The sequence below is a fragment of a genome, unplaced genomic scaffold (assembly GCF_019419815.1).
Source record: "Pyrus x bretschneideri cultivar Hongxiangsu unplaced genomic scaffold, Pyrus_bretschneideri_v1 Contig14, whole genome shotgun sequence".
NCBI classification, from domain to species: domain Eukaryota; kingdom Viridiplantae; phylum Streptophyta; class Magnoliopsida; order Rosales; family Rosaceae; genus Pyrus; species Pyrus x bretschneideri.
The window spans coordinates 1,185,796-1,212,948 of NW_025999435.1; the positions used below are offsets into that span (position 1 = coordinate 1,185,796).

Consider the following 27,153-nt stretch of genomic DNA (forward strand, 5'->3'; position numbering starts at 1 on the left):
TCTTAAATTATTATTTTTCAATTTATCAATCTGAGAGTTGAAAATTAAAAAAATGTGTGCAACATAAAAATGACTCATTCTTTTTTATAAAATGTGGGCTCTATAAAGTTTAAAAGTAACTCCACCCCTAAAAAATGAGATGGCCCAAAATCTATTTAATTCATCCAAATGCATATTAATTGACTGCAATAAGTAATAATTGGCTAAATACATCTCCACCTCTAAAATTAAATATCCTAGTATATTTTATTTTTAATTTCTAACATTTTTTTATTTATAAAAAATATTATTAATTTATGACATTTTATTTATTTATTTATTTTAAGCTTTTTTGTCGAAAAATATGAACTGTTGATTTGAAAATCGAAAGGTCTAGATTATACCACGTTACTAGCCGTTGGGTTTGAATATCAAATTTTTTTTTACTGTTGGAAATCCAACAACCCAAAATACTAGTCGTTGGAAATCCAACGATCGAGGCTTAGCCATGTGGCCCATGTTCTACACCCCTTTAGTGCGCTTGCAGTGCAAGCCCGACGCCTGTCGCCTTGTCTGGGATGTGCGCCCACACGCCTGACGCAAAAAAAATTTGTGTTGTCAGCTGACGTCAACATGACGCCAGATAGGCCGATTCCTACCTTAGCCCATTTTGGGCCGGCCTACAAATTGGCTTGGACTTTAGGTTGGTCTATTTTTAAGGGTGGAGGGGTTTTTTTGGTGCCAGACTATTTTTTAGGCTTTGGGTCAGCCTAAAAATAGGGCTGGAGTTACTCTACATGGCCCAGTCCATAGTTCAGACTCGGCCTCTGTCACCCTCAGATTATCAGTCCCGCCCTTTTCCGCTGTGGTTTCCCTCCGACTCTCTCTCTCTCTCTTCCCTCTGGTGCATGAGTAGAAAGAGAAGTAGCGAAGATGAGTACGGTGGACAAGATGCTAATAAAGGGAATCCGGAGCTTCGACCCGGAGAACAAGCACGTCATCACCTTCTTCAAGCCCTTAACCCTAATCGTCGGCCCCAACGGCGCCGGCAAAACCACCATTATCGAGTGCTTGAAGCTCTCCTGCTCCGGCGAGTTGCCTCCCAACGCTCGCTCCGGCCACAGCTTCGTCCATGACCCTAAGGTCGCCGGCGAAACCGAGACCAAAGCCCAGATTAAGCTCCGCTTCAGGACCGCTGCCGGCAAAGATGTGGTATGCATTAGGTCGTTTCAGCTCACGCAGAAGGCCTCGAAAATGGAGTTCAAGGCCATTGACAGCGTCCTTCAGACCATTAATCCCCACACTGGAGAGGTACAACTACAACTGCGTTTTGAAATTTCAATCAAAACTTCAAATTCTTATGGTTTTCGAATTTCGGGGTTTGTGGAGATTGTTGATTATTCTTTGTTTTTGAGTTGCAGAAAGTTTGCCTTAGTTATCGATGTGCCGATATGGATAGGGAAATCCCTGCTTTAATGGGTGTGTCAAAGGCTATCTTAGAAAATGTTATATTTGTGCACCAAGATGAAGCCAATTGGCCTTTGCAGGATCCTTCAACATTGAAGAAGAAGTTTGATGATATCTTCTCTGCTACCCGGTATTGTCTTTTGTTCATTCGATGTTTTTGTTTGTCTTTCTTTTCCATAGTTGAGTTTAATTTGTGTATGAACATTTCATTGATACTTGTATGTATGCATTCGATTGTTTGTATGGCAAGATCCCTAAGTTTTCATTAATTTTGTACTTTGATTTTGTTTTACTCTTTGATGACGGTTGCTCAAACTTATCACTCATGCGCATCTGCTACTTAATCAGATATACTAAGGCATTGGAGGTAATTAAAAAACTTCACAAGGATCAAGCTCAAGAGATAAAGACCTACAAGCTACAGTTGGAGAATCTTCAAACCAAAAAAGATATTGCATATAAGGTTCTTTTAGTCCTTTCTTTGATTTAATTCTTTTTGTGATAATTCTGATATGCATTTTTTGTTGTTCTAACGGATCGTAGACAGCTTTTCCCGGTCTATGAGATCACTTAATTTTCTAAATCGCAATGAGTCCCCATTTCTATCTGAAAAGAAATGCAAAATACCCTTTTGGTATATCGACCATATTGATTGCGCGGCATTGAGGCATCTGAAAGCCTAGTGTCAAAAAGTCAATGGACACTCCAAATGACATATCTGATCTGTATCCTGCCACATCAGGGCTGTATCCATTTGGGTACTTGGTATGCCCAAAATCTGAAGTATCGATGGAAGTACTTGGGAAATTGAATGTCCGCTTGGATAGAATATGTTTCTTTCGTATCTTCACTAAACACAAGCTTTTGATGACAGCTTCCTGTGACCATCCTGCTGTATTCTTATTTTTTAAGTTGCATCGTGTGTCTGTTTCTTCCTTCTCTTTTAGTCTGTTTAAAACACTGCTCTATGTGACAGAAGTTCCACATGGGTCCCTTAGTTTCTCTCTTTGTTTTAATTATTAGAAATCATGGTTATTCAAGATACGAAAAGGGTGTTTTGGGCTTAATGTCTGACATGTGTGCGTTAAGGGGATTGATGTTGCTGATACGGGGTTTTGTGTTTGTAGCTTCGCGAGCAAATTTCTCAAGCTCAAGAAAAAGCAAATTTTTTGAAAAGTGAGATGCAGGGGTTGGAGGGAATGATCCAAGATGTGAATACTAAAATTCAGTATACTGACACAAAACTAAAGGATTTGAAGAAGCTGGAGGACCAGATATCACAGAAAACTGCCGTGAGAAGCACCCTGGTTAACGAGCGGGAGGAGAAGCACAAGGCTCTTGAAGAGGAGAATGAAGGTATAGCTACCTAGCAGTAGTAGGATGCTTGTGTAATTTTTTTCATTTAACCATCTCTGGTTGATCATAGTAGTTCAATTTTTACTGCTGCTCTTTTTTCATGTTTTATTTATGGAGGATATTGTTGATGCTGCCTTTGGGGGAATGTCACCTTTTTTTTTGGTGTATTGGTCAGACACTGATGAAGAATTGAAGGAATGGAAAACCAAGTTTGAAGAAAAGATTGCGCTTTTGGAAACTAAAATCAGGAAGTTGGAAAGGGAAGAGAATGACGCAGAGAGCAAAATTACTTTCCTTGAAAAAACGCTTAAGGAATCTATAAGGGAGATTAGCAAGCTCGAAAACGAAGCTGAAGTAAACGAATCACATACATTTTAATATTCTAGAAATCTATTGAACCGTGGAAAATGGTTCCATGTTAATCTTTGATTTTTGAATTCAGGTTCATTTGTGCTCAAAGAATGAGAGAGATTCTATCATTCAAAAGCTCTTTTCAAGGCACAATTTGGGTGCTCTTCCTAATCCTCCCTTCAGCAATGAAGTTGCTCTGAACCTCACCAATCGAATAAAATCAAGGTTGTTGGATCTAGAAAAGGATTTGCAAAATAAGAAGGTAACTTCTCCTTTCTTTCCATGTCGTCTTTTTAATTCTAATGGATGATTTATCTTGAATACTTTCCTCCTATATATGTACGTCCTGGAAACTTGGTATCAACAGTCCTAGCAGGAATTTGATTATATTTTATGGTTTATTTTTAGGATCTTCAACATTACTAGACCACCAAGTATCTAGAACCATTGAGTTAGAGTCTATACCAATAATTTTTTTTGTTTATGCTTTATGAGTTTGTTATGTAACCCAAAGTTGAGGGTGCAAAATGTAATTTACTCTATTTTATGGTTTATTATTAGGATTTTCAACATTACCATACCAATAACTTTTTGTTATTTGAGGAAGACAAGCTCACCTATGGCTCTTGGTAGGCTTGCCCCCCTGAAGCTTGTATCCTCTAAGAATGATCTCACGTGAAAATGGTGTGGATGCAAGTGGAGTAAAACAACCAAGAGAACCCTCGAAGTGTTTTGTTCACATGAGAAAGCAGATGACATTTTGTGTTTGAGGAATTTGTCACCCTAGCTATGCTTCATCATATATTTGGAATAAGACTCGTCTAATGGTCTCTTACTATATGGGATTCGATAAGGAGTCCCATTTTAGTGAATCTTTGGAGGGTAAGAACTGTGACATGGATTTGCCCATTTTGGTGACTCCTTGCAGGCTAAGAAAGTATGCTCCCAAATGTAGGCAAATGCAAGTTGTGGGCCTTGTGCTTAGGTTTTGGGCTTGAAATTAGATTTCTTGAAAAGATCTTATAGTTAGAATCTAGGATGTGATTGAAAAGTTCCCTTCCCTTCATGGCTGACTGCTATGCAGTGACATAATGCCTACTTTAGCCACCATGTCCCATGGTAGATCCCTCCCTATGCAAGAAAGAAACAGTCGTCCCAGAGGACAAATGACCAATCATCTCTCAAACATCCCATGGTAGACACTTATTTAGCAGCAAGCCATCCTTTCAACCCTAGAGCCATAACCAACCAGCTCACCAACTAACACCCATTGTTGGCTGAATGATTATTCCAGACCGTAAGGCTATGAGGCTCTGCAAACCAACCAAGGCCACATGTAGCCAAACCATATGGCTAGAAACTAAAGCTGGAGTCATGACTAATATGAGATTATGTGGCTCAAGTGCTTTTGCTTTTTATAAACTGTAGGACCAACTAGCAAATATTATGGAAAGTGTAAAATAAAATAAAAGTATCATAAGAGAGAGAAAAAAAAAAAAAAAAAAACTCTTGCCGACCCAAGCTAACTTGGAATTCAAAAGAGTGTTCTTCCGATTATAATTCAAAAAAGCTGTCTCGGTCAAAAATGTTGATGTGGCTATACTATGATGGATCTCATATTGAAAATATCATTGGATTTGATTGCTTACCCCTATAATCTTGTGTTAAAATTAATTTCTTGAGAAATCTCATTATGGTAATTGGTATTTGAAACTGAGCATTTGCATGGGATGTATCCATGTTTGTAATTCCACGACGGACGTATGTTTGTATTGGTTGGCATGGTGTCCACAAAGTGGACTTTAATACCAAAGTAAATACTAGTTCACCTCAAAGTAAAGTTTTCTCACAACTCAAAGTTCTGCTTGGTCCATTATTTGGGTAAGAACTGACTAAAATGGATGTTATTTCAGATGTCAAATGAAAAAGAACTTGAGACAACATGGGACTGCTACAATGATGTAAAAGACCGTTGGAAGTCTATTGAGGCTCAGCAAGAAGCCAAAGAAGAAATAAAGGTTTGCATTTAAGACTCACTAGATTGCTTCCGAAATGTATTTTTCTCATGTTTTGTGTAGGCGTTCCTAATTGTGACTCATACAGAATGGCCTTCTGAAGCGCATAGAGGAAAAAAAGAATGAGCGTGATTCTTTAGAACTTGAAGTTTCAAATGTTGATCTTTCTCACATTGATGAAAAAGAAAAAAATATGGTGAGGATGACAGCTTAGTAGTCTCGATTGGGATTCATAATCTTAGGTTTAAATAACCGGGCTAAGGTACATGCAAGTAATTCTTCTTTGTCATTGTAGCATATTGAGCTTGAGAGAAAGACAAACCAGTATGCTAAAAGGGAATTTGAATCAACAATACGCCAAAAGTATAATGAGATGTTTAGCATCGAGCAAATGATTACAGTTGCTAAGAAAGAGAAAGTTGCCATGGCTGTTGATACAGAGGACAGAACAAAACTGTCTATGAAGAAGAATGATTTGGAGAACCGCAAAAGGCAACATGGAAAGATGTAAACCTATTTTATCTGTCTCTTTGTTCTTCCCCTCTCTCTCTCTCTCTCTTAGCTTGTGTTATTCATATGAATCCCCGTTCCACTGCTTATAATGTCCCTTTATTATACTTTCCAGTATTAATGAAAACAGGGAGAGAGTTAGAGGAGTGCTAAAAGGGAGGTTTCCTCCAGAGAAGGATTTGAGAGGCGAAATCAGTAAAGTATTGAGGTTTGTCCCATATTTTTTTTTTACATCTTAAAAATGCTCCGCTGCTTGTCACCCTAAATGTGAAATCATGATCGTGTAATGTTCATCATGCAGTGGGATGTTGAGTCACAACTTTGCCTTTTCTTGCTTCTGGATTCATATTTCAAGCTTATTTAGTGATATTTGATGTCAGCATGCTGTTGTAGTGGTTTCATTCTCTATTTGTGATATCCTTTTATGTTCCATTAATGGTTTAACATTTTCTCTTTATTTTGTTCTATCCATATCAATTTAAGTTGTGTTTACGACCTGCAGTAGTGATTTTTGTTTTGTTAATTTTACTTCCATTGATATCCTGATCGGTTTCCCAGAATAAGTTCCATGCATTTTTATGCTGAGAGATATATGTTGCGAAGAATGAGCTTTTCCATCAGTTACTTGACTGGTTAGGAAAGAAGGTTGGGTCATGTTTGAGGAGTAAAGTGTTCGGTATAATTATCTATAGATTATATAAGCAGCTGATGGTCATATTTTGGGAGAGTGAGTTTTAAAACAGGGGATTAATCATTTAAAGCCAATCGCGTCTCTGATTTGTGAAAGGGATTTTTTTCATAGTTTGGGGTTTCAGCCAACGTGATTGTTGCTTCAAAATGTGAAATCATAGTATGATAAAAAAAAAATTGGAAGAAAATCCTGGTTTTTTAGCTTTTTCCGGACATATGAGAACAATTTGCTACCTCTACGGACATGCAGAATGATGACAGAACTCAAACTTATGATGACAGAACTCAAACTTCCACTTAGTTACGACTCTCAGGGTTTAGAACTTGCTGAATTTATGGTTTTGGACTTTGAGGTTTTCATTATGTTCTCCTTGCAGTGCTGTTACCATGGAGTTTGATGACTTGAGCACCAAATCTCGTGAAGCGGAGAATGAGGTGAATATGTTGCAGACAAGAATACAAGAAATTAACAATAACATCTACAAGCATCGGAAAGATATGGACTGTAAGTATTTGATCTTTAGAATATTATGATAATAATTTTGTTCTTAATTCAGGTGTAATCAAATTTTATTTATTGAACCATTGCATAAACTTTGCAACACTGTTTACACACATAAGTTCTTTTTACCAAGTTGACCTTGCTTATAAATGTATAAGATAATATATACTGAAGACTGACATGATGTGAGCCATTGGCGCTCGCACATACACCGGTTTTTTTTCTTTCTTTTGAGTAGTGTGGAAGATGTATTAGAGCATTAGGTGCTATCCAATCGACTAAGATTTTCCCTTTACATAAGTTTTTGAATATAGTAAATGAGATTTAGGGATAATAAACAGATATTCTTTTCCATTGTCTCCCGTGCTCTGACTTGTGTATTCCCTTAAAATTATATCTAGTTTTTTTATTTGTTTTAATGCAGCAAAGAGGAGATATATTGAGTCTAAACTTCAGGCCTTAGATCAGCAATCTTTTACTGTTGATTACTATCCTACAGTCTTGGATTCAGCCAAGGAGAAAAGAGATGTCGAGAAAAGGTACTTGTTTTTTGAATTTTTAGTAGTAGGCTAATATTAAGTGATAAGTAATAGCATCTTTATCAACATGTTCAGCATATTTCCAATTTTACCTCTGAATCTGGTGACTCATCTGTAGGAAATACAATTTTGCGGATGGTATGCGACAAATGTTTGATCCATTTGAAAGAGTTGCCCGTGCCAATCATATTTGCCCTTGCTGTGAACGACCTTTTTCTCTACAAGAGGAAGACGAATTTGTTAAAAAGGTTGGCATCCATCACCATTCATATTTTTTAAAAAGGTTCATTGTTTTTTTCCTGGAATATTATCTGACTAAAATTGGAAAATATTTTCTTATACAGCAAAGAATGAATGCTGCAAGTTCTGCTGAGAAATTAAAAGTGCTGGCTGCAGAGTCCTCGACTGCTGACTCTTTTTTTCAGCAATTGGACAGGCTTCGCATGGTTTATGAAGAATATGTTAACATTGGGAAGGAAAGAATCCCCAATGCAGAGAGAGAACTGCATGACCTTACTCAAGAGATGGAACAAAAGTCTCATGCCCTTGATGATGTAATTATTAATTTGATTACTCCTTGCTTTCACATATAATGGTCAAACCATTTATTCAGGGGCCAACAGCGAATGGCCAATAAGCACATGTGGTAGCACATTATAGCACATCATCACCAAAATTGAACCTAAAAAAATTAAGAAACATTGTGTTCTGTTACCACTGCACATTTACCTTCTCTCTTTCTCATTCATATTGGGTTGCGTGAAAAAATAAAAATCAAAGTGGCTAGCTTAAGCAGCTTGATATTTCTCTTTTGATTGTGTTGGCTGTTCTGCTGAAAACATTCAGATTAAGATTCTAAACTCCTGCAGGCCCTGAATCATTCGCCGATATTGTTAGAAGCTGTTTCAGAGTGACAATTAGACTAATGGCCATAAAGGACCAAAAAATTATTTACTTGATTCTTCTATAAGCTCTTATCTAGTAATTCTCTATGTTCTTGTCTTTGCCTGAATTCATAATTTGAATAATAGAAGTTTGCTGTTTTCTTTTCCACGAAATCTTTACAATAAAGGTACCTTCTGTTTTGATCTTGTAGGCGTTAGCAGTTTCGGCTCAAGTAAAGGCTGAAAAGGACTCGATTCAGGCCCTGATGGAACCCATTGAAAATGCTGACAGACTATTTCAAGATATACAAAGAGAACAGAAGCTAGTTGATGAGCTGGCACATAAACTTGAACAAGGCCATGGTGCGAGATCTATGCAAGATATTGAGACAGAGCTGGATAATCTGCTAGAGACAAAGTATAACTTCTCAATATCTAATGATTTGGTTACTTGTTCTTGTTATCAGAATATTTGATCGATAAATAAAAATCAGTCTTAAAATGTAGCTTCGTGTAGATGGAAATTACATTTATTTGCTCTCCAGCATTTAGATTCTGATCTTAAAATCGAACTCTTGTTGACATCGTGCAATATTTAATCTTTTTTATTTCTTGTTTATTTTGGTTAATTTGTTTGTGGATACAGGGATAATTTGCATAGAGAAGTAATGCAGTTGAGAACCGAACAAACGGAATTACAAGATGATTTGAGCGCGGTCCGAAATCGGTGGCACAACATAAGGGAAGAGAAAGTCAAAGCAGCTAATTTATTGTCCGATGTCAAAAGGGCAGAAGAAGAGTTGGAGCGTTTGACGGAAGAAAAGAATCGAGTCGATCTTGATGAAAAGGTTATTTTCATTATCTATATATTATGGAAAAGCTACTGGGCTTCAAAGGTTTAACTAAGAAAGTATCTAATAATAATAACAGCAGATAAGAAGCTGAGCATATTCTGTCTGAGAAACACAATTGGTAACTTCAATAGTACATTTTTTCTTTATCGTCAATTGGTTAGGAACACAGCATGGTGATACATTCTAAAACTTTCATATTTTAGAGCTGTTAACCATTGGATTGTCTTCACTTTTGGGGCCTAAGGTTGAAGAAGTTGCTTTATCAGTTAAGAAATATGTGTCAAACTTCTCTTGGAATTGTTAAGTGCTAGAAATTTAGGCAGTAGGTGTGTTTAGAGTCAATTGATTCTCAGGGGAAGAAAAATCAGAGATTCCTTACACTTGGTAAAATTATGTTCTGTTTACTGGGGTCTTTTCTTGCCCTTCTTTCTTATCAATACAACTGATTTACATGATAAAAAATAAACATAAAAATCAAGATTGATCTATCGCAGGAAATCAAGTATGTGCTGCCACTAATCAAACCTTGTTTAAATTGCTTTTGCTTTGTGTATGGGATGATATCTGTTCTTGATGTCTTATAAAGTGGCCATGAAAGGACTTTTAGTTGGGTCAAAGACCCTACACTAGTTTAAAAAAAAAAAAAAAAAAAAAAAAAGTCTTGATTCTTGTTGTGGTGTACTGAAATGAGTCTGGAAAAAGTTTAACAGTATGTGATCCAGTTTATTGAAAGAACTATTTTCTAGGAGTTGTGAAGTACTTTTTGACTATTTTCAGAAGAGGGCTAAAGTTTATGAGAATTTAGACTACATGTTGAATAAGTAACAGTTGTGAAGTACTTTACCATGTCGATTACCAACAGTTCCTAGCTCATCTGTTTTACATTTTATCAACTCTCTGGTCCTTGTGATCGGAGTAGTGATTTTCTACTTTCTAATGCATAATGACGTATTTTGAACTTTCAGCTTTTGGCAGAGTCTCTTCGCCCTTTATCGAAGGAGAAAGATAAATTACTTGGCTACCATAATGACTTAAAAGTTAAACTTAATCGCGAATATGATGAGCAAGCTGAACGAAAAAGAGAATACGAGCAGGAAGTTGAGGCATTAAATATGATTAATTTGAAAATTAAAGAGTAAGTTTCGAGTGATTGTTTTTAAGGATCTTGTACTATTGATCTTTTCTATCAATTTTTTATTCTCCTACCAGGTATAATGATTCAAAGAAAGGTGAGAAGTTGCAGGAAATCCAAGAAAAGCAACATCTGCTTGAATCTCAACTTCAAAGTTGTAAAACTAGAAAGAAGGAAATCTTAGCTGAGTTGAACAAAAGCAAAGATTTAAGAGGGAAACAAGATCAGGTAAGACGAAATATTGAGGATAATTTGAGTTACAGGAAAACGAAAGCTGAAGTAGAGGAACTTACCCATGAGCTTGAGTCACTGGAAGACAAAATGCTGAAGATTGGTCGGAAGCCCAAAGTTCAAGCTGAACTTGAAAAGCTCTCTCATGAGAGGGAGGAGTTTCTGAAAAGGGTATCCATAGTTCTACATCTCAATTACAGCCATATTTGTTAAAAACTTTTTGAGAACAAATAGAACTGAATATATAAGTAGGGATAGAAAGAACAGAAATTTTGAAAGTGCAGTAAACATAGTTGCATGGATGTGGTATCTTTTTGCACTTTGCATATTTTGTTTAATTTCTTTTCATTTAAAATTCCCAAATAAAAGGGTCTTTAAGATAAGAAAGATGAGAGCAAGTTTGAACATTAAAAGATCTCCACTCTAAATCTTTCACTTATCCAGAATTTTGTGCATATAAGTGTGATTGTTGGTGACCATTCTAGTTTCTAATTCAACATTATACATAGACGGTATGAAGTCCAAGAGCTGAAAATGACTTAAATGTGGTCTTTATTGCATGCTCGTTTAAAATATAATTATATAGCATCTCTAGTTGAAACTTCTGTGTTGATTCTATTTCCATTTTTATTTGTATTTCCTTCATCTTTTGCTCAAACTTTTCAAGTTGTTTAATCCTCCTACCATGTCTATATTTCTTACAACTTCTCAAGTGATCCATTTCAGTACTGATTGGTTTGAAGAAATCACCCAAAAATTCACTGCCGAAACGAGTCAAAACATGGTTTTTAAGTGTCTGAGAAATAAAACAAATTATACAGAAAAAAAGATTGCACTAATTAGACTGAAAAGATAAATATATACTCCCTCTGTCCCAAATTAATGGTCCATGCTTCTTGCGATTTTTTTATTTAGAGAACTTTCCTTTATGGCAGTTAAACCAGAATGAGGGGATCATTTCTGCTCACCAGAGCGAAATTTCAAAGCATAAAATTGATCTCAAAAACCCAGATTACAAGGACATTGACAAGCGGTACTTTGATCAGCTAATCCAACTAAAGGTATGGCATCTTCATGAATCGCAAAATGTTTCTCCTGATTACTCATATATTTCTATTGTTAGTCTAATTGTTTTGTGACAGACAACTGAGATGGCAAACAAGGACCTCGACAGATACTACAATGCGCTTGATAAGTGAGCTTCTGGAATCAGATTTAATGAATCTTCATAATTTGATTATTTAACCACAAAATTCTTACTTAAATTGAGGATTAATTCTCCAAATTACTCTGCTGTGTCATAATTTTAACTCCAACCAAAAAAAAATGTTAGTGGAATATCAATATACTTCTAGAATTAGGTTTTGATGGTTTGTTTCATGTCCTGTTGTTCTGCGCTCTCTGAGGCTGAATAATCTTTGTACTATTGGGCATCATTCTTTTGCTGCATTCTCTGTATTCATTTTACTCTTTGTTCTCCTTCCTTCCTCGAAACAAGTCAGTACTCCCAACACTATCAATGTCTTTGGTTGTTGTGGTGGCGATGTAGGTTGTTACCTTTATTGTTAGTTGTGCGATATCCTCTCCAGATCAAGAAATTGGTCACTGGAGAAATTATACTTATTTGGCACCATAGTACTGCCTGTGAAATGAACTGGTACCAAGCATCCACTACTATCATATTGTCATCAATTCCCACTAATCTCATCATGAATTGTTATTTCTTTTTCTTGCACCTGTTCTGGGTTTTTAAATTTATTTGCTTGTTTGATCATGGGACGTTTTGGGTAGGGGGAATTTGGGATCAATTAGGCTATGCCCCACCACATATATCGGTGCTAAAGTTGTAAAGCAAACTTGGGTCAACGTGAATATGGCTTATGCTGAACAGACATAACACAACTTATGCCTTCACTTGCTATGCATTCATGGGTACAAGTGCCTATTTACAGTCGAATATCTACCCCATTAGGTATGACACGACACAATTAAGGCATGGGTATGAAGCAGATTGTATCACAAAATCAGCCTATACCAGGCACGACATGGTGGTCAAATTTATGAGTTATAAATCAGCCTCACTGACTTATTATTCATATTCATGTCTGTGTGTATGTGTGAATAAAGCTCAATTGGTGAATGCTCTCTGGCACACATGTTCGTTATAATGTTGCATACGTCTTCGTTATAATGTGATCTCTGATCTTTCTTTTCTCTTTCTTCAGAGCATTAATGCGCTTCCACAGCATGAAGATGGAGGAAATAAATAAAATTATAAGAGAGTTGTGGCAGCAAACATACCGAGGACAAGATATAGACTACATCTGTATACACTCAGATTCTGATGGTGCTGGGACTCGTTCTTACAGTTACAAGGTATTACCTTTTTTTCTTTTAAGGTTCTTACAAATCCTTTAGGCCTGTTCGCTATCCTTCTTGGATCCAATTTTTAGTTTTTGAAACTAATGAGTAATAAATAATTTAGCTACATTCTTTTGAAAACTAAAAATTGGATCCATGAAGGAAACGAAACAGCCCCTTAAATTCTTGGCCTGTTCTTACATTGTTGCCACTGCATAATGTTAGGTTCTCATGCAGACTGGTGATACAGAGCTTGAAATGAGAGGAAGGTGTAGTGCTGGTCAGAAGGTAAATAATCTTTGAGCGCTTCACTTAACATAGTACCATATTATGTGAAACGGAAAGCTAAAACCTGTGTTTTGGCTTTAGGTCCTTGCCTCCCTCATCATAAGATTGGCTTTGGCTGAAACTTTCTGCCTCAACTGCGGAATACTAGCACTAGATGAACCAACTACAAACCTGGATGGCCCGAATGCTGATAGTCTGGCCGCTGCTCTCCACAGGTACAGGCAGACTACATTCTTTCTCAAATAGCAAATGGATTCTCAATTCACATTTGCCCGTTTATCCTCTTTCTGCAGAATTATGGAGGACCGGAAGGGCCAGGAGAACTTCCAGCTGATAGTAATTACTCACGATGAGCGTTTCGCTCAACTAATTGGCCAGCGCCAGCATGCAGAAAAATATTATCGGGTGGCAAAGGATGATCAGTATGGCTAACATTTTAAAACTTCTGCTTCGGATGTCTTTCCTTTTATATTTTTACGCATCTCTTATTCGGTGTCACTCTAACTTCTCTAACTCCCTCTTCTTTCCAGCCAGCATAGCATAATCGAAGCCCAGGAGATCTTTGATTGAAGCTTCCTAAACGCGTAGTATACACTGTCCTCGAGCCTCATGCAGCTGAAATGAATCAGCACGTTGAAAACTCCGAACGAGAGATTCGGAAGCCCGAAAGTTACGAAACCTTATAAATTTGTAAAATAATGGAAATATGTAGTTAGGTAGAAAATTGAATCGACATCTGGGTTTAATTTAAATCCTTTGCCATCTCGACAGAGTCGGGATTATTACTATACTTGCAGTTCACCTCATTTTTCAGTTGATATCTTGTATCATTTGTGTATAAACCCATAAGAAGCCTCTTTTGGTTATTTTCATAAATCCATCAAATACTTTCTGGCCCGTTTGATAACCATTACGAATAAATAAGTGAACAAGAGTGCAGGAAGGAAAGAGGGAAATTCTACCGAGCGTTATCTATTTTTCGGTTTTTAATTTTACCAAGCATTGTTTTTTATTTTAGTTTTTGGTTTTTGTGCGTTTTGCTTGTTACTCTCACGTATTTCTTCTCCACTTTGGTTAGTTTTTGGGTGCAAAAGTTTGGGAGTGACAATAACGTCAAATAAAAATGGACTAAAGATTTTCCGAAGAATCCGTGAATATTTTGTTTCACCTTTTCGATTTGTTCAATTTAACGGCCAGAAAAACGTGTCAAAGAGATGAAAAATGGGTTCGAGAAGAAAAAAGGCATGTAGAAATCATTTGGGTTTTTGCCCATAAAGTATTATGCACCCCACAGCAGCATGCTGATACCAATTTTGAAAATATATTTTTTGTTGACTATAACGGCAATCACCATTATATATGACAACAAAGAACAGTACATATGAGTATACATGAAGTTATGACGTCATATCTTTCACTTTCCAAACTCTGACCCCCATCAGCATTGTTTATTTCTTGATGAACATATGAAAACACAAACCTAACGCATCTAGTTACCGAGAGGATTTCATCTCAAACTCTGTAACACGTGCCATCCCGACAACTTTAAGATCGATATCGGGGAAAAACAGAAAAATCAACAGCTAATCGATGACATGAAAACAATACAAAGTTTTTTTTTCACCTTTCATTTTTCGGATCACCATAAGGTGAGGTTACTTGATTCGCAAGGCCCGGAAATAATAGAGAAAATAATAGAATAGCGGATACCTACGCTTAATCCTTGTACTTCATGTCGGCCAAGGAGAAGCCGGGCATGTCAAATGAGGCGGAGAACTTCTCGACATCAGCCTTGAGTTCTTCAATGTCCTTGTTGTTCACCAAACCCTTGTTGAAGTCCTTGAGTAGTTTTCCATGCTCCTTCTGGATTTTCAAGGTGAGAGTTACAGCCCTGTGAAGGAATTCCCCTATCTTCTCAAAATCCTTCTCAACCAAACCTCTTGAGGTCATAGCCGGGGCACCTGTTGTTAAAACATCACATAACTTATTTCAGGACAAATGTAGCAAGGACGTCTATGAATACCGTACTACCATGGTCGATAAGTACCATGTGAAATTTCATTCCATGCAGAAATTTTGTATGGCAATGGAAAAGCCGATTTATACAGCAGTTCTTACCGATTCTTACTCCTCCAGGAGCCAAGGCACTGCTGTCACCAAAAACAGCATTCTTGTTCACAGTAATGTTGCACAGGTCACAAAGCTTCTCAACCTTGTTGCCTGAAGAACATCATCAAAGAGTTAGAATTGTATTAAGAGAAAAAGAAGTGCTCGTGGCCATCACATTTATCATTCGAGAAAATTGAACACTTTACCGGTCAAACCAAGAGGCCTGAGATCCCACAGAACAAGGTGGTTCTCTGTTCCTCCTGTGACAAGCTTGTAATCCTTGCTCATCAGGTAGTTCCCGAGGGCAACAGCGTTGGCCTTGACTTGTTTGGCATATGCCTTGAACCCGGGTGTCATGGCCTGCTTAAGAGCAACAGCTAGGGCACCGATTTGGTGATTGTGAGGACCACCTTGAAGGGAGGGAAAAACAGCAAAGTTGACCTTGTCTTCAAAGTCATAAACTGCACCCTCGGGCTGGCCCTTCTTGGGTGGTTTTGGTCCCTTCCTGTAGAAGATCATACCAGCCCTAGGACCCCTCAAGCTCTTGTGGGTTGTGGTTGTGACAATGTCACAGTACTCAAAGGGATTTGCAGCTTCCTATACCCAAAGAAAGAGGGAAATAAGCACGGTAAACATACAAACTATTACGAGCACAGCAAAGCCAATAATTCAATACTACAAACAAGGCTGCACGATTATGTGTTATGCACAAAAAACAATGTCGCTAATTATCCAAATGCAATGCAATTTAGAGTTGCAAATGAAATTTACGGGTGTGGTTTCAATGTTTCGTAGCACTTAGCCGTTGGATTTGATTTCCACAACTATTAGATCTTCTATTTCAATTTCAGCCATTCAATTTCCATACCACTGTACTATTGAAGAAAAATTGAATATTACCCTGCTATAGCTTAAAGTTGAAACACAGATGCGTAAAACGAAAATTAGATTTTCATGAAACTTCATTGTTTATTAAAAATCCGAAAATCCGAATCTAGCAAAACGACACAAGTCAATATCCAGGTTTCAGTATGACCGGCACATCCTACACCACCAGTCATTATACAAATGATGGAATATATTCGTTAAAAAATTAATAACTTAAAAAATAAAATTTCACCCCATTACATAAAACACGTAATGTACTTTTTCCATCACAATAAAACACGTGCAGTGCAGATCTACTTCATATTTAAATAACCAAAAGAAAATTATTTTTTCCAATTTCATCCCCTTAAGAACACATATGTTTTTACTAATTACGTCCATTTCCATTTGCATCCCGGTGAAGAAATGACCCAAATTTATCAGAATTTCCGGAACACAGATTTTGATGCAAACACAACATAACCAAAACATTGATAAGTAAATCAAATCAAAGGTATTCCGATTGGATCAGAAGAAATGCGAATGAATACAGATAACAATCTAATCTAATCGAATCGAAATTAAAAACCAGATCTGCTGAACCAATCAAGTTAATCACACAAACCCAATTCATAAATATCAAAATTACGCAAACCCATCAGATCTGATAAACCAATAACACAGAAGATTCACAAAAAAGCACATACCTGAGCAGCAACAAGGCCGCTAATGTGAGCCATGTCGCAGAGCAAAAGAGCACCGCACTTATCCGCAACGGCGCGGAACCTTGCGTAATCCCAGTCCCTGGGGTACGCACTGCCGCCGCAAATTATCAATTTTGGCCTGAAATCCAAGGCCTTCTCCTCCAACTTGTCGTAATCGATGAACCCAGTTGAGGAATTGACCTTGTACGGCAGACTCTCGAAGTAAATCGAGGTCGCCGAGATCTTCTTCCCTCCGGAAGTGTAGTACCCGTGGGTCAGGTGACCACCGGATGGAAGGTCCAATCCCATGATGCGGTCATGGGGCTCGAGGACGGCGGTGTAGGCGGCGAAGTTGGCGGGAGAACCGGAGTAGGGCTGAACATTGACACCCCATTTGGCGGCGTCGAGGTGGAAGGCCTGGAGGGCGCGCGAGCGGCACAAGTTCTCGATCTCGTCGATGAACTCGTTGCCTCCGTAGTAGCGGTTGCCGGGCATGCCTTCGGAGTACTTGTTGGTGAGGGCGCTCCCGAGGGCCTCAATGACGGCGAAGGAGGTGAAGTTTTCGGAGGCAATGAGCTCGATTCCTCGGCATTGGCGGCGCTTCTCCTTCTCGATGAGGTCGTGGATCTCGGGGTCCACGCTCTCGAGGGAGGAGTTGCCCCACGCGTTTACTGGTTCCATGGGGACGGATCGGAGAGGAAGAAAGGAGGAGGAGGAAGAAAAACGGAGGCAGATAGAGATAGAGATAGAGATAGAGAGAGAGGTGGTTGTGGGATGGTGGTGGCAAACTGACGATTGGGGTTTATAGGGCTTGGATTTGCTGAAAATACCATTTAGTCCTTTTGGGATGGTTATGTGGTTGGTAATGTGGATTGGTGGCTTCATCCTTCATTTTACAATGCCTTTCTGTTTTTTCTTTTTTCGTCAATTAGGTTTTTCTTTTTATTATTCAAAAGGATTTTTTTTTTTCATTACAAGCTAATAATATTATAATTTAGAATAGAAACGAAAAGGATTTGAATTCGAGACACGATAATTTGAAGATGAAAACCTAATTCGATGAAAACTTAATTTGAAAAGGCACTCGGCCAATTGTTATTCATAAGGACTTTTAAGATTTCAACTTCTTTTTACTATTTTTATTTCTCAAACATTTTTAGAGGTGTACAACGAGCTAACCTGCATTGACCCTACCGATTTAAGATTGGTTTAATCGTATTTCATAAGAGTCTATTAATAAATTGGTCAATTTGGGTATTTTGTTTTAAGTTTTCATTTCCAAAAGTTTTGGGATGTTTTTGTATTGTCTTTGGGACTTTGGGCCTTTTGTTTTAAGTTGTTATACACAACTTAAACTAAGAGCTTAATGCTCACTCAGTACTACAGTCTAGTGGTATTCTTCTTCACTTATAAGTGAAAGGTCATAGGTTCGAATCTCGTGGATGCTGAATTCGATGACAAATTAGACTGCTCATTATGTGGCTTAGCTGAACACTCCCTCCTCCTAATGTAAAAATATTGATGTACTCAAAAAAATAAAATTACTAAAAGTCCAATGGGGCTATAGTACCTCATGTTTAAAGATTAATTACATTACTGCATCGATTTATAGAGCTTCTAATTTGACATATAATAAAAGTAAAACATTCATGTAAGAACTCTCATTTGATCGTGTCTACTGAACTAACACTCCATTTAGCATCCACATAGTGACTTCATACAAATGACTCGACGTGAATCACTCTTTTGAATGAGAAGACATAGTATGTGCATATCATTACAAATAAAATCAGGAACATTTAGATATGAGTATGGCTCTATGAGAGAGAAATGTCTCATGAATACGATTTCTTTAGATTATATTCTCTCATGTTTAGGCATATAACTCTTAATGAGACAGTTGTAAACAATAACCTTGCATGTTAATTACACTAAATAAATTTAATATATGAAATGTTTGTAAATATATTCTTATAACTGGCATTTATTGCACACTTCCAATAACCTATATAGTATTCCAATGAGGTTTTTTTTTTTTCTTTATATGTTCCTACAAATTAAGATTGATATTTCATCTTCAGAAGCTTGTTAATAGATTTTCTAATAGTTGTACGAAATTGAAGTGAAAAAAATAATAAAATTAAATGTATGTGACTGAAGTGTTTTTAAAGATATTAATTGTATGAGGTTGCAATTACATCCAAACCTAAGAAGATAAAATGCAATTTATCCAAACTAAACGAAGTTACATTGTTGGTATTTTATAGACTAAGAGTTCAAATGGTTACCAAATGCCCTTGAATTCTACTGCTGAATTTGTTTTATAGATAACAATTGTAGAAGAGACATCTAAAACCAACAAAAAACAATATAATTGTTGAATCACATTGTATTTTCATTCACGTTCAAACTTTGATCATAGCTCTCCACTGAAACTTGCCTTTTGGACTATATTCTTGACCGGACCTTGAGACAAAAGTATGTTTTAGGAGTTGGTGATACGGTTCACTACCAACTTGTGAAGAAGAAAATTCATCATGAGGTGGGAACATTTTTGCTCGTCATCTTCAACTTCAAGTGATGTTGATGTTTACCCGCTTATTTATCATCATTGAATGAGTTTGAATATCAAGACATATTTGTATAGTTAATAAAACAAATCTTAAAATTTAAAAACATCCAATAACAATAAGTAGGCATGTCAAATGGATCATGTTTGTTGTGTTCGTATCGTTTCCATATCATACTCATTATCTTAACGAGTCGTGTCAGATCAAAAACATTATCTTAACAAATGACCCAATAATGACCCAATTCATTAACGGGTCGTGTCGTTTTGTGTTCAGTTAACAGGTCATGCAATAAATTATCATGCATAATGTCTAGATCTGGTAAACAATAACTTAAGAGGTGACCCGATAATGTCCTGACTTGTTAATTGGTTGACCCGAAATCTGTTATTTTTATGTCGTTTTGTATCGGGCTAATGGATCGTGTAAAAAACTGTCAGACTACTAATAAGTAAAGTGATGAGTATTACCACCACTTGAAAATGATGAGCAAAACTGCAATGTTGTGAGGAAGAAGATGGAGGAAATGGAATAATGTAGTCACCATCACTGCAGGAGTTGGTGAGATGCTGGTTTATTTTGGTTTAGAAAAAGGTTGGGATTGTAGAAGATGGGGGCTTTTGTGGGGGTTGGTGATGGGCAACTTGGTCAATTACCATGCAAACCAACCCCATAGATGTCGACATTTTCCTTCTTAACTTGTGTAGGGTGGTGTTTCCATTGGATGATGGACTATAACCACCAAATCTCACCTATTTTCTTCATTAATTCATTAATTAATTAGGATTTATGTGTGCGTTTTTAACATGTAAGAGTAAAAGTTGATTATTCGAACAAGTGGAATTTTCTTTTCCAATTAAAACCAAATAAAATAGTGGACTCTGATAGGAAGACACCGGACCGTTTTGGCCGCAGCCCACCAAACACGCACCAACCCCCGGCCACCGGAGGAGTTTTTTTTTCCAAGTCACGTAACAACATCGCCAACAGTCTTTATATTGTAATATATTTTAATTATAAGTCCGTTGAATTACGTTACAATTTGAAAGGTAAAATTTGGTACTTCACAATTTTGTTCCTCAATTGACTCTATAAATTTTCATATTTTATTACTATATAATAGATATAAGTTGATCTCATGTTTTTTTGTTGTTGTTTGAGAGCTTGTTTGGATGTTCTTTTAAAATGACCGAAAACTCTTTTGGTGAAAATATTTTATCTAAAAACGCTTTCAATCATTTCAAAAACATATACAAACAAGTTCTAATTAGTTAATAAAGATGCACCAAGACTTGAATGGAAACTCTCTAAATCTAGCGAGTAAAATATACGAACCCACGGTGCAAAACGAAAGGAGAGCTTGCTCTTATTGACGAGGACATAAATGGCTACACGAGCAGGGGCTCCTGGAAAAAACGGTGACCTGACCACCGCAAACCCCACCATGCACATGCTGATATGCCTCTCCAGCACATCATCAGATCAGATCTACGGCTTGCTTCCGTTCAGATGCAAAATCTAAAGTCAGTGGTCCCACATGTCTCTCCCCCGACATTGTGCCAAACTGACATTAATTTCATCACGCTAGCTCCACTCTTTTCACTTAAAAGTACGACCGTTACATAAATAAAGCATAACAGGAATAAGATCTACAACTCCAGCTCATAAAGTATATAATAGGGAATGAGTGTGTACATATATTGCAGCTACTAGCGAAAAATTGTTCTATATTTCCGACGTATGACGTACGAAAGTTTCAGTCTTGTAATAAAATTAATTGATAGTATGTGAAATTTATTTTCAACAAATACATACATTAGATAAATCATCTGAAAGGAGGGTGGAGCCAAAGTAAGGTAAGATTAGCATGATAAATTAGGAGGAATGCAATGCATGGACGTTTAGCGTCTACACGAACACGTGATTCGCCTATTGAACCTCAAAACTTCTCCAAAACAAAGAATCCTTACAGTGACACAAATTTAGTCCTAATGCTAGTACCATTACAGCCGGTTGAGAAAGACTTTCGTGGAATCGGGATTTCACTAAGACGATATTCTAGAGAAATTACTTATATCTTATAAAAACCAAAATATTAAACGCCTGATTGATTTTGAACATCACAAAAATAATACTCCGTTGTAAATAAGTTTCTCTCGAACGTTGTAATAGGGTGCGAGCTAGCAGAAAGAGGGCCATATTACATGGATGGTCAAAGATTTAGTTTGATGATCTTAATAAAAGAGAAATAAAGACAGTAGAACATCCTTCCATATTTTCATCGATGCTGAGCAAGTACTCGAACGTACCATCATTACCAACCAGTCGGTGAAGGCAAAAAGTGTGGGGCTTTTGTTTTATTTTATTAAAAAGGTGGGGCCCACGACTCGACCGACGCAAATTGTCGTAACAATGACGCCCCTGGCAGTCTGTCCGACACTATACATTTACCAAACCAACACAAATATCACATGAAACCATGAATTTTTCTGTTTTATCTAATTAAACAGAATATAAAATTATGAATTCATTTGGTCTGGGCCAAACTTCATTAGGCCCAATCACATTATATTTGGTCCTGGGCTTTTTATCTTATATCTACTGGACCCAAACCACATGGATTGGAGCCTTGGACCGTCCAAACATTATTGACTTTTGGGTTATGGAAAATATACAGAGATAAATTCTTTCAATTAAGGTAGAACTAAAGGCGGGAAAGAGATCATCTCCGGATTTATTCCATCAAATTTATAAATTCGGGCTCTTGAAATTTGATCATCTCCGGATTTATTCCATCAAATCTATAAATTCAGGCTCTTAAAATTTGATCTAACGGTTAGTGTCTTATTTGTGTCTCTTATCTCCTTTTCGACACGTGTCGTAACACTTAACTTCAACTTAAGGCGTTAAGTTTTAGTAAATTAAAAAATAAATATTGAAAAGAAAAAAACAAATAAACTAAAGTCTCATCTACCAAGCCTGATAGCCACCCCCACGCGATCGACATAAACCTCCCTCCCTCTCTCTCAACCATGAAAGGCAGTCATCCCCACACCATTAACGACGGCGAGTGAGAGTGTGGGTTGACGTCGATGGCGTGGTGGCTTGGGCCTGGGTGGGTGGACTTCGATGGTTTCTGGTTTTTTTTTTTTCCGTTCTTTTTCAATTTTTTTATTTTTAGTATTTACATTTTTCTTTATCAAATATTGACAAAAGTTAAATTAAAATTAAATGATACCACACATGTCTCAAAATAAGAAAAAAAGACAAAGATATACTTTTTGAGATAAGTAATGTTAGGTAAATCAATTTTTTCGATCTTATTTGTAAATTATGTGATGTCACACCAATAAAAAATACGTTAATTCACACTTAATTATAATTCAATTATTAACAACAACAACATATCGCTTATAAAGTATAATTTTAAATAATTAATCTCCCTTTCACGATTTATAAAATAAAATTTAAATAAACATCTCACTAACTTTAACGTTAACGATTGGAGACAAGAAAATCCATGGCCTCCCTTATCTGCCATCGATGAATCATATCATCCAAGAAAGCCACGACCCGCAAAAGCTGGGTCCCGCATCATCTTCCGTCTACAACGCCAAATAACGTTTCACTCTCGTTTCCAAAAAAAAAAAAAAGAAAAAAAAAAACTTTTCACTTTTATTTACCAGATCCACCAACTCCTCCCACCCCGAAATCTCCACCGTCCATCTCCCCCTCCCTCCCTATTTATAGCCCCTGAATCCCTCACTCTACCCTCGCACTGATCCCTCACTCGCAAAGACAACCCTAGTTTTGCAGAGTGAGAGAGATTACCACCTAAGTTACCCGCAATGGCTCTCTCCGTCGAGAAAAGTAGCAGCGGCCGCGAGTACAAGGTCAAGGACATGTCCCAGGCCGACTTCGGCCGCCTCGAGATCGAGCTCGCCGAGGTCGAAATGCCCGGCCTCGTCTCCTGCCGCACCGAATTCGGACCCTCCCAACCCTTCAAGGGGGCTCGCATCACCGGATCCCTCCACATGACCATCCAGACCGCCGTCCTCATCGAAACCCTCACCGCTCTCGGCGCCGAGGTCCGCTGGTGCTCCTGCAACATTTTCTCCACCCAGGACCACGCCGCCGCCGCCATCGCCCGCGACAGCGCCGCCGTCTTTGCCTGGAAGGGCGAAACCCTCCAGGAGTACTGGTGGTGCACCGAGCGCGCCCTCGACTGGGGCCCAGGTGGTGGACCCGATCTGATCGTCGACGACGGCGGTGACGCCACCCTCTTGATCCACGAGGGAGTCAAGGCCGAGGAGGAGTTCGCGAAGTCCGGGACGCTCCCCGACCCGTCTTCCACCGATAACCAGGAGTTCCAGCTCGTTCTGACCATCATCAGAGATGGCTTGAAGACCGACCCCAAGAGGTACCACAAGATGAAGGACAGGTTGGTCGGAGTCTCGGAGGAGACCACCACCGGCGTCAAGAGGTTGTATCAGATGCAGGCCAGCGGCGCTCTCTTGTTCCCCGCCATCAATGTCAATGACTCTGTTACCAAGAGCAAGGTATGTCTCTCAGATCTCCTTTTTGCTATCAATTCTGCTATATTATTTAGATCTGAGTTTTTTGGGACCTAGGATTTGTGCATTGCTGATTTAGATCTGATGGGGTTTTGCTTTAGATCTAATTAGATCCATATGTATATGGGGTTTTGCTTTTTTGTGATTGTGCATAACAGTTTGACAACTTGTACGGATGCCGTCACTCTCTCCCCGATGGTTTGATGAGAGCCACCGATGTTATGATTGCCGGAAAGGTTTCCGTTGTCTGTGGATACGGAGATGTTGGAAAGGGTTGTGCTGCTGCCCTCAAGCAAGCTGGATCCCGCGTGGTTGTGACTGAGATTGATCCAATCTGTGCCCTCCAGGCTCTTATGGAAGGCCTTCAGGTTCTTCCCCTTGAGGATGTTGTCTCTGAGGCCGATATCTTTGTTACCACCACCGGTAACAAGGACATCATCATGGTTGACCACATGAAGAAGATGAAGAACAATGCCATTGTTTGCAACATTGGTCACTTTGACAATGAGATTGACATGCACGGTCTTGAGACATACCCCGGAGTGAAGCGCATCACCATCAAGCCTCAAACCGACAGGTGGGTCTTCCCCGAGACCAACAGCGGCATCATTGTGTTGGCTGAGGGCCGTCTCATGAACTTGGGCTGTGCCACTGGACACCCCAGCTTTGTGATGTCCTGCTCTTTCACCAACCAAGTGATTGCTCAGCTCGAGTTGTGGAATGAGAGGAAGTCCGGCAAGTACGAGAAGAAGGTGTATGTCTTGCCTAAGCACCTTGATGAGAAGGTTGCTGCCCTTCATCTTGGAAAGCTTGGAGCTAAGCTCACCAAGCTCACCAAGGAGCAGGCTGACTACATCAGCGTGCCGGTCGAGGGTCCATACAAGCCAGCTCACTACAGGTACTGAAGAGGGATCGTCACTGAGACAAGAAATGAGAAAAAGAAAACTATAACTAGACGACGGGTTGTTTTTGGCTTTTGATTATTTTTTACTTGTGATGAAATGCGATAGAATTTCTAGGTTTTTAAATTTTGTAAGAGAGTTTGTGTTGGTGGGCTTCGGAGGGAATGAGGGAAGGGGATGATTTAGGTCTCAATGGAAGACCTGGGGCTTGAATAAGGGAATGGGACGTGGTTGCGTGAGATAATTTCTGCTGCAGCATCACTTGTGGTGCTGCATCCGGATATCTATCATTTTACCAGCAAGAAATGGATCAAAAAAAAAAATGAACCAGTTACCGTCATTTCGAGTTTTGATTCGATTCGTCCTCGGTGTTACGATTGGATTCATTTTGTTTATTTTTGCGTCTACCTATCCGATTGCCATTGATGTTTGTGAATTTATAATGAATGCATTAGGGTAATATAATTTAGACTCGCCCGGTTTCTCCTTTTGCACTCCTTCCCGTTTGCAAGGTAAACACAGACGGGGGTGCATATTTAGAAGTTGGAAGTAGTTGAAAATTTGTTTGATTTTTTATGTATGGATTTTTGAATGTTTTAGTGAGATTGCGTTTCTTGGACGACATAGACAAAATATTCGTTTGTGTTGAAACGTCGCCGTTGGTGGCGCGTTGCTGGCGTTGGTGCCGGCGGGGGGTGGGTGAGTTGAGAAGTGGGTGGGTGGGTGATAAGAAAAGCAGCCATTATTATTATTATTATATTGTAGTTTTATTGGGCATGTATTATACTAATACGTTAATCATGTTTAACGCACGATATCTTATCAGATATTTTCTCGGCGTTTGATGATGGGAATGTGGTGGGCATCTCCCTGTAAATAATTATTTTCGTGTTCGTATTTTGAAAGTAAAAAACTAAAAAGAATATAGTAGGCCAACTAAATATTTTTTCGAGAATTGTTATTAGGGATGGTCAAATATCCATTGGTTATGGGTAATTGTGGTTATCCGTCCATTTAAATTTGACGGTTACGATTATGGATAATCGTTTAGATAAATAAACTGATTATGGCATAACCATTTACATGTGAAATTTAAATGAGCGGATGATTATGGGTATTACCTGCAGTTATAAACAGGTATCTATTTAACCGTTTATTTTAATATATGTAAAACTAAAAAAAAAAAATTTTGTTTCTAACTAGGTTTAGTATCCCGGATATAATTGATTATAAGGGCCATAATATATATATATATATATATATATATATATATATATATATATACACATATTTAGGCCTCATTTGAGAGAAAAATATAGGGATCTTTTGATATAGGTGCCTCAGTTTTGAATTTTCTAGATCAAACATTCATGTCTTTTAGTGATTTGATTAAACTTTGTTTTCTTCATAATTTGCGTGCTATATGCACATTGTGTTGTAACAAATTTCCTATAATCTAGCATTTTGATTACTCTCCTCCGTTATAGATCATTGTCAAAAAAAAAAAAAAAGGGTTAGATTCAAAATTATTTTCACAATAATGCTACAATTTAGCAATAATTATCTACAATTTAAGATATTTTCTTTCCAAAATAGTTTAAAATATTTTTAAATCCCCCAAAATCAAACGTACCGAAATAAGTTTTTCTTTTAGTACATTAAAAGAAAATAGGATTGAAAATAATATAAACGTACCAATACACAATGTGTACAAAATAAAAATAATGTACCAATATTAACAATGTATTAAATTAAACGTACCAAAATTGCATATAAATGTATCAATTAATGATTTTTGTAAATTCAAACGTACCCGCAGATATTATATACGTAATGTATTGTACCTAATAATAATTTGTCAACAACTGTACTTAAAAAAAAAAAAAACAGCAAAAAAAGAAAAACTATAATTTCACAAGAAAAAATTTAAAAATTACACAAAACTTTATATTGATCACCAACTATTTGAAAAAGAAAAAAAACCATTTGGAAAAAAGAAATAATATTAAATGTTTGCTTAACAAAAAAAAAATGTGATCGAAAAAACATATTTGGAAGAAGAGAAAATATAGTTTAATTAATAATATCTCTGCTAAATAAGGAAAAGTGCATCATGCAGATAAAAGAATATATTCAAAAATTATTTTAATTTTAAAAAATTGAGGTGACTATTGTCACATCCCGGCCGAAGCCCCTACCACATCTCGGGCTTGACTCCACCGTAGCACGATATTGTTCGCTTTGGGCCCCGACCACGCCCTCACGGTT

General features: G+C 37.6%; 3 protein-coding genes across 3 annotated transcripts; 2 read left to right on the plus strand and 1 right to left on the minus strand.

The window, feature by feature from the left end:
- Nucleotides 1-795: 795 nt before the first annotated feature.
- LOC103962558 (DNA repair protein RAD50) lies at nucleotides 796-14,056 on the plus strand. Its single transcript, XM_009375274.3, has 25 exons — nucleotides 796-1,290; nucleotides 1,401-1,576; nucleotides 1,795-1,909; nucleotides 2,574-2,802; nucleotides 2,978-3,156; nucleotides 3,245-3,415; nucleotides 5,067-5,171; nucleotides 5,257-5,364; nucleotides 5,464-5,675; nucleotides 5,794-5,886; nucleotides 6,746-6,873; nucleotides 7,295-7,409; nucleotides 7,528-7,657; nucleotides 7,754-7,963; nucleotides 8,506-8,711; nucleotides 8,940-9,141; nucleotides 10,113-10,282; nucleotides 10,357-10,681; nucleotides 11,446-11,571; nucleotides 11,653-11,705; nucleotides 12,736-12,886; nucleotides 13,097-13,159; nucleotides 13,241-13,374; nucleotides 13,453-13,581; nucleotides 13,690-14,056. The coding sequence occupies exons 1-25, from the start codon at nucleotides 913-915 to the stop codon at nucleotides 13,727-13,729; spliced, it is 3,948 nt and encodes a 1,315-aa protein (XP_009373549.2). The 5' UTR covers nucleotides 796-912; the 3' UTR covers nucleotides 13,730-14,056.
- Nucleotides 14,057-14,461: 405 nt separating this feature from the next.
- Nucleotides 14,462-17,535, minus strand: LOC103962557 (serine hydroxymethyltransferase 4). The gene is made up of 4 exons (XM_009375273.3): nucleotides 16,843-17,535; nucleotides 15,475-15,865; nucleotides 15,278-15,379; nucleotides 14,462-15,120 (listed from the first exon to the last, which is right to left on the minus strand). The coding sequence occupies exons 1-4, from the start codon at nucleotides 17,518-17,520 to the stop codon at nucleotides 14,876-14,878; spliced, it is 1,416 nt and encodes a 471-aa protein (XP_009373548.1). The 5' UTR covers nucleotides 17,521-17,535; the 3' UTR covers nucleotides 14,462-14,875.
- A 5,633-nt stretch (nucleotides 17,536-23,168) lies between these two features.
- LOC103962559 (adenosylhomocysteinase) lies at nucleotides 23,169-25,225 on the plus strand. Its single transcript, XM_009375275.3, has 2 exons — nucleotides 23,169-23,968; nucleotides 24,142-25,225. Exons 1-2 carry the CDS (start codon nucleotides 23,258-23,260, stop codon nucleotides 24,886-24,888), a joined length of 1,458 nt encoding a protein of 485 aa, XP_009373550.1. The 5' UTR covers nucleotides 23,169-23,257; the 3' UTR covers nucleotides 24,889-25,225.
- Nucleotides 25,226-27,153: the final 1,928 nt, after the last annotated feature.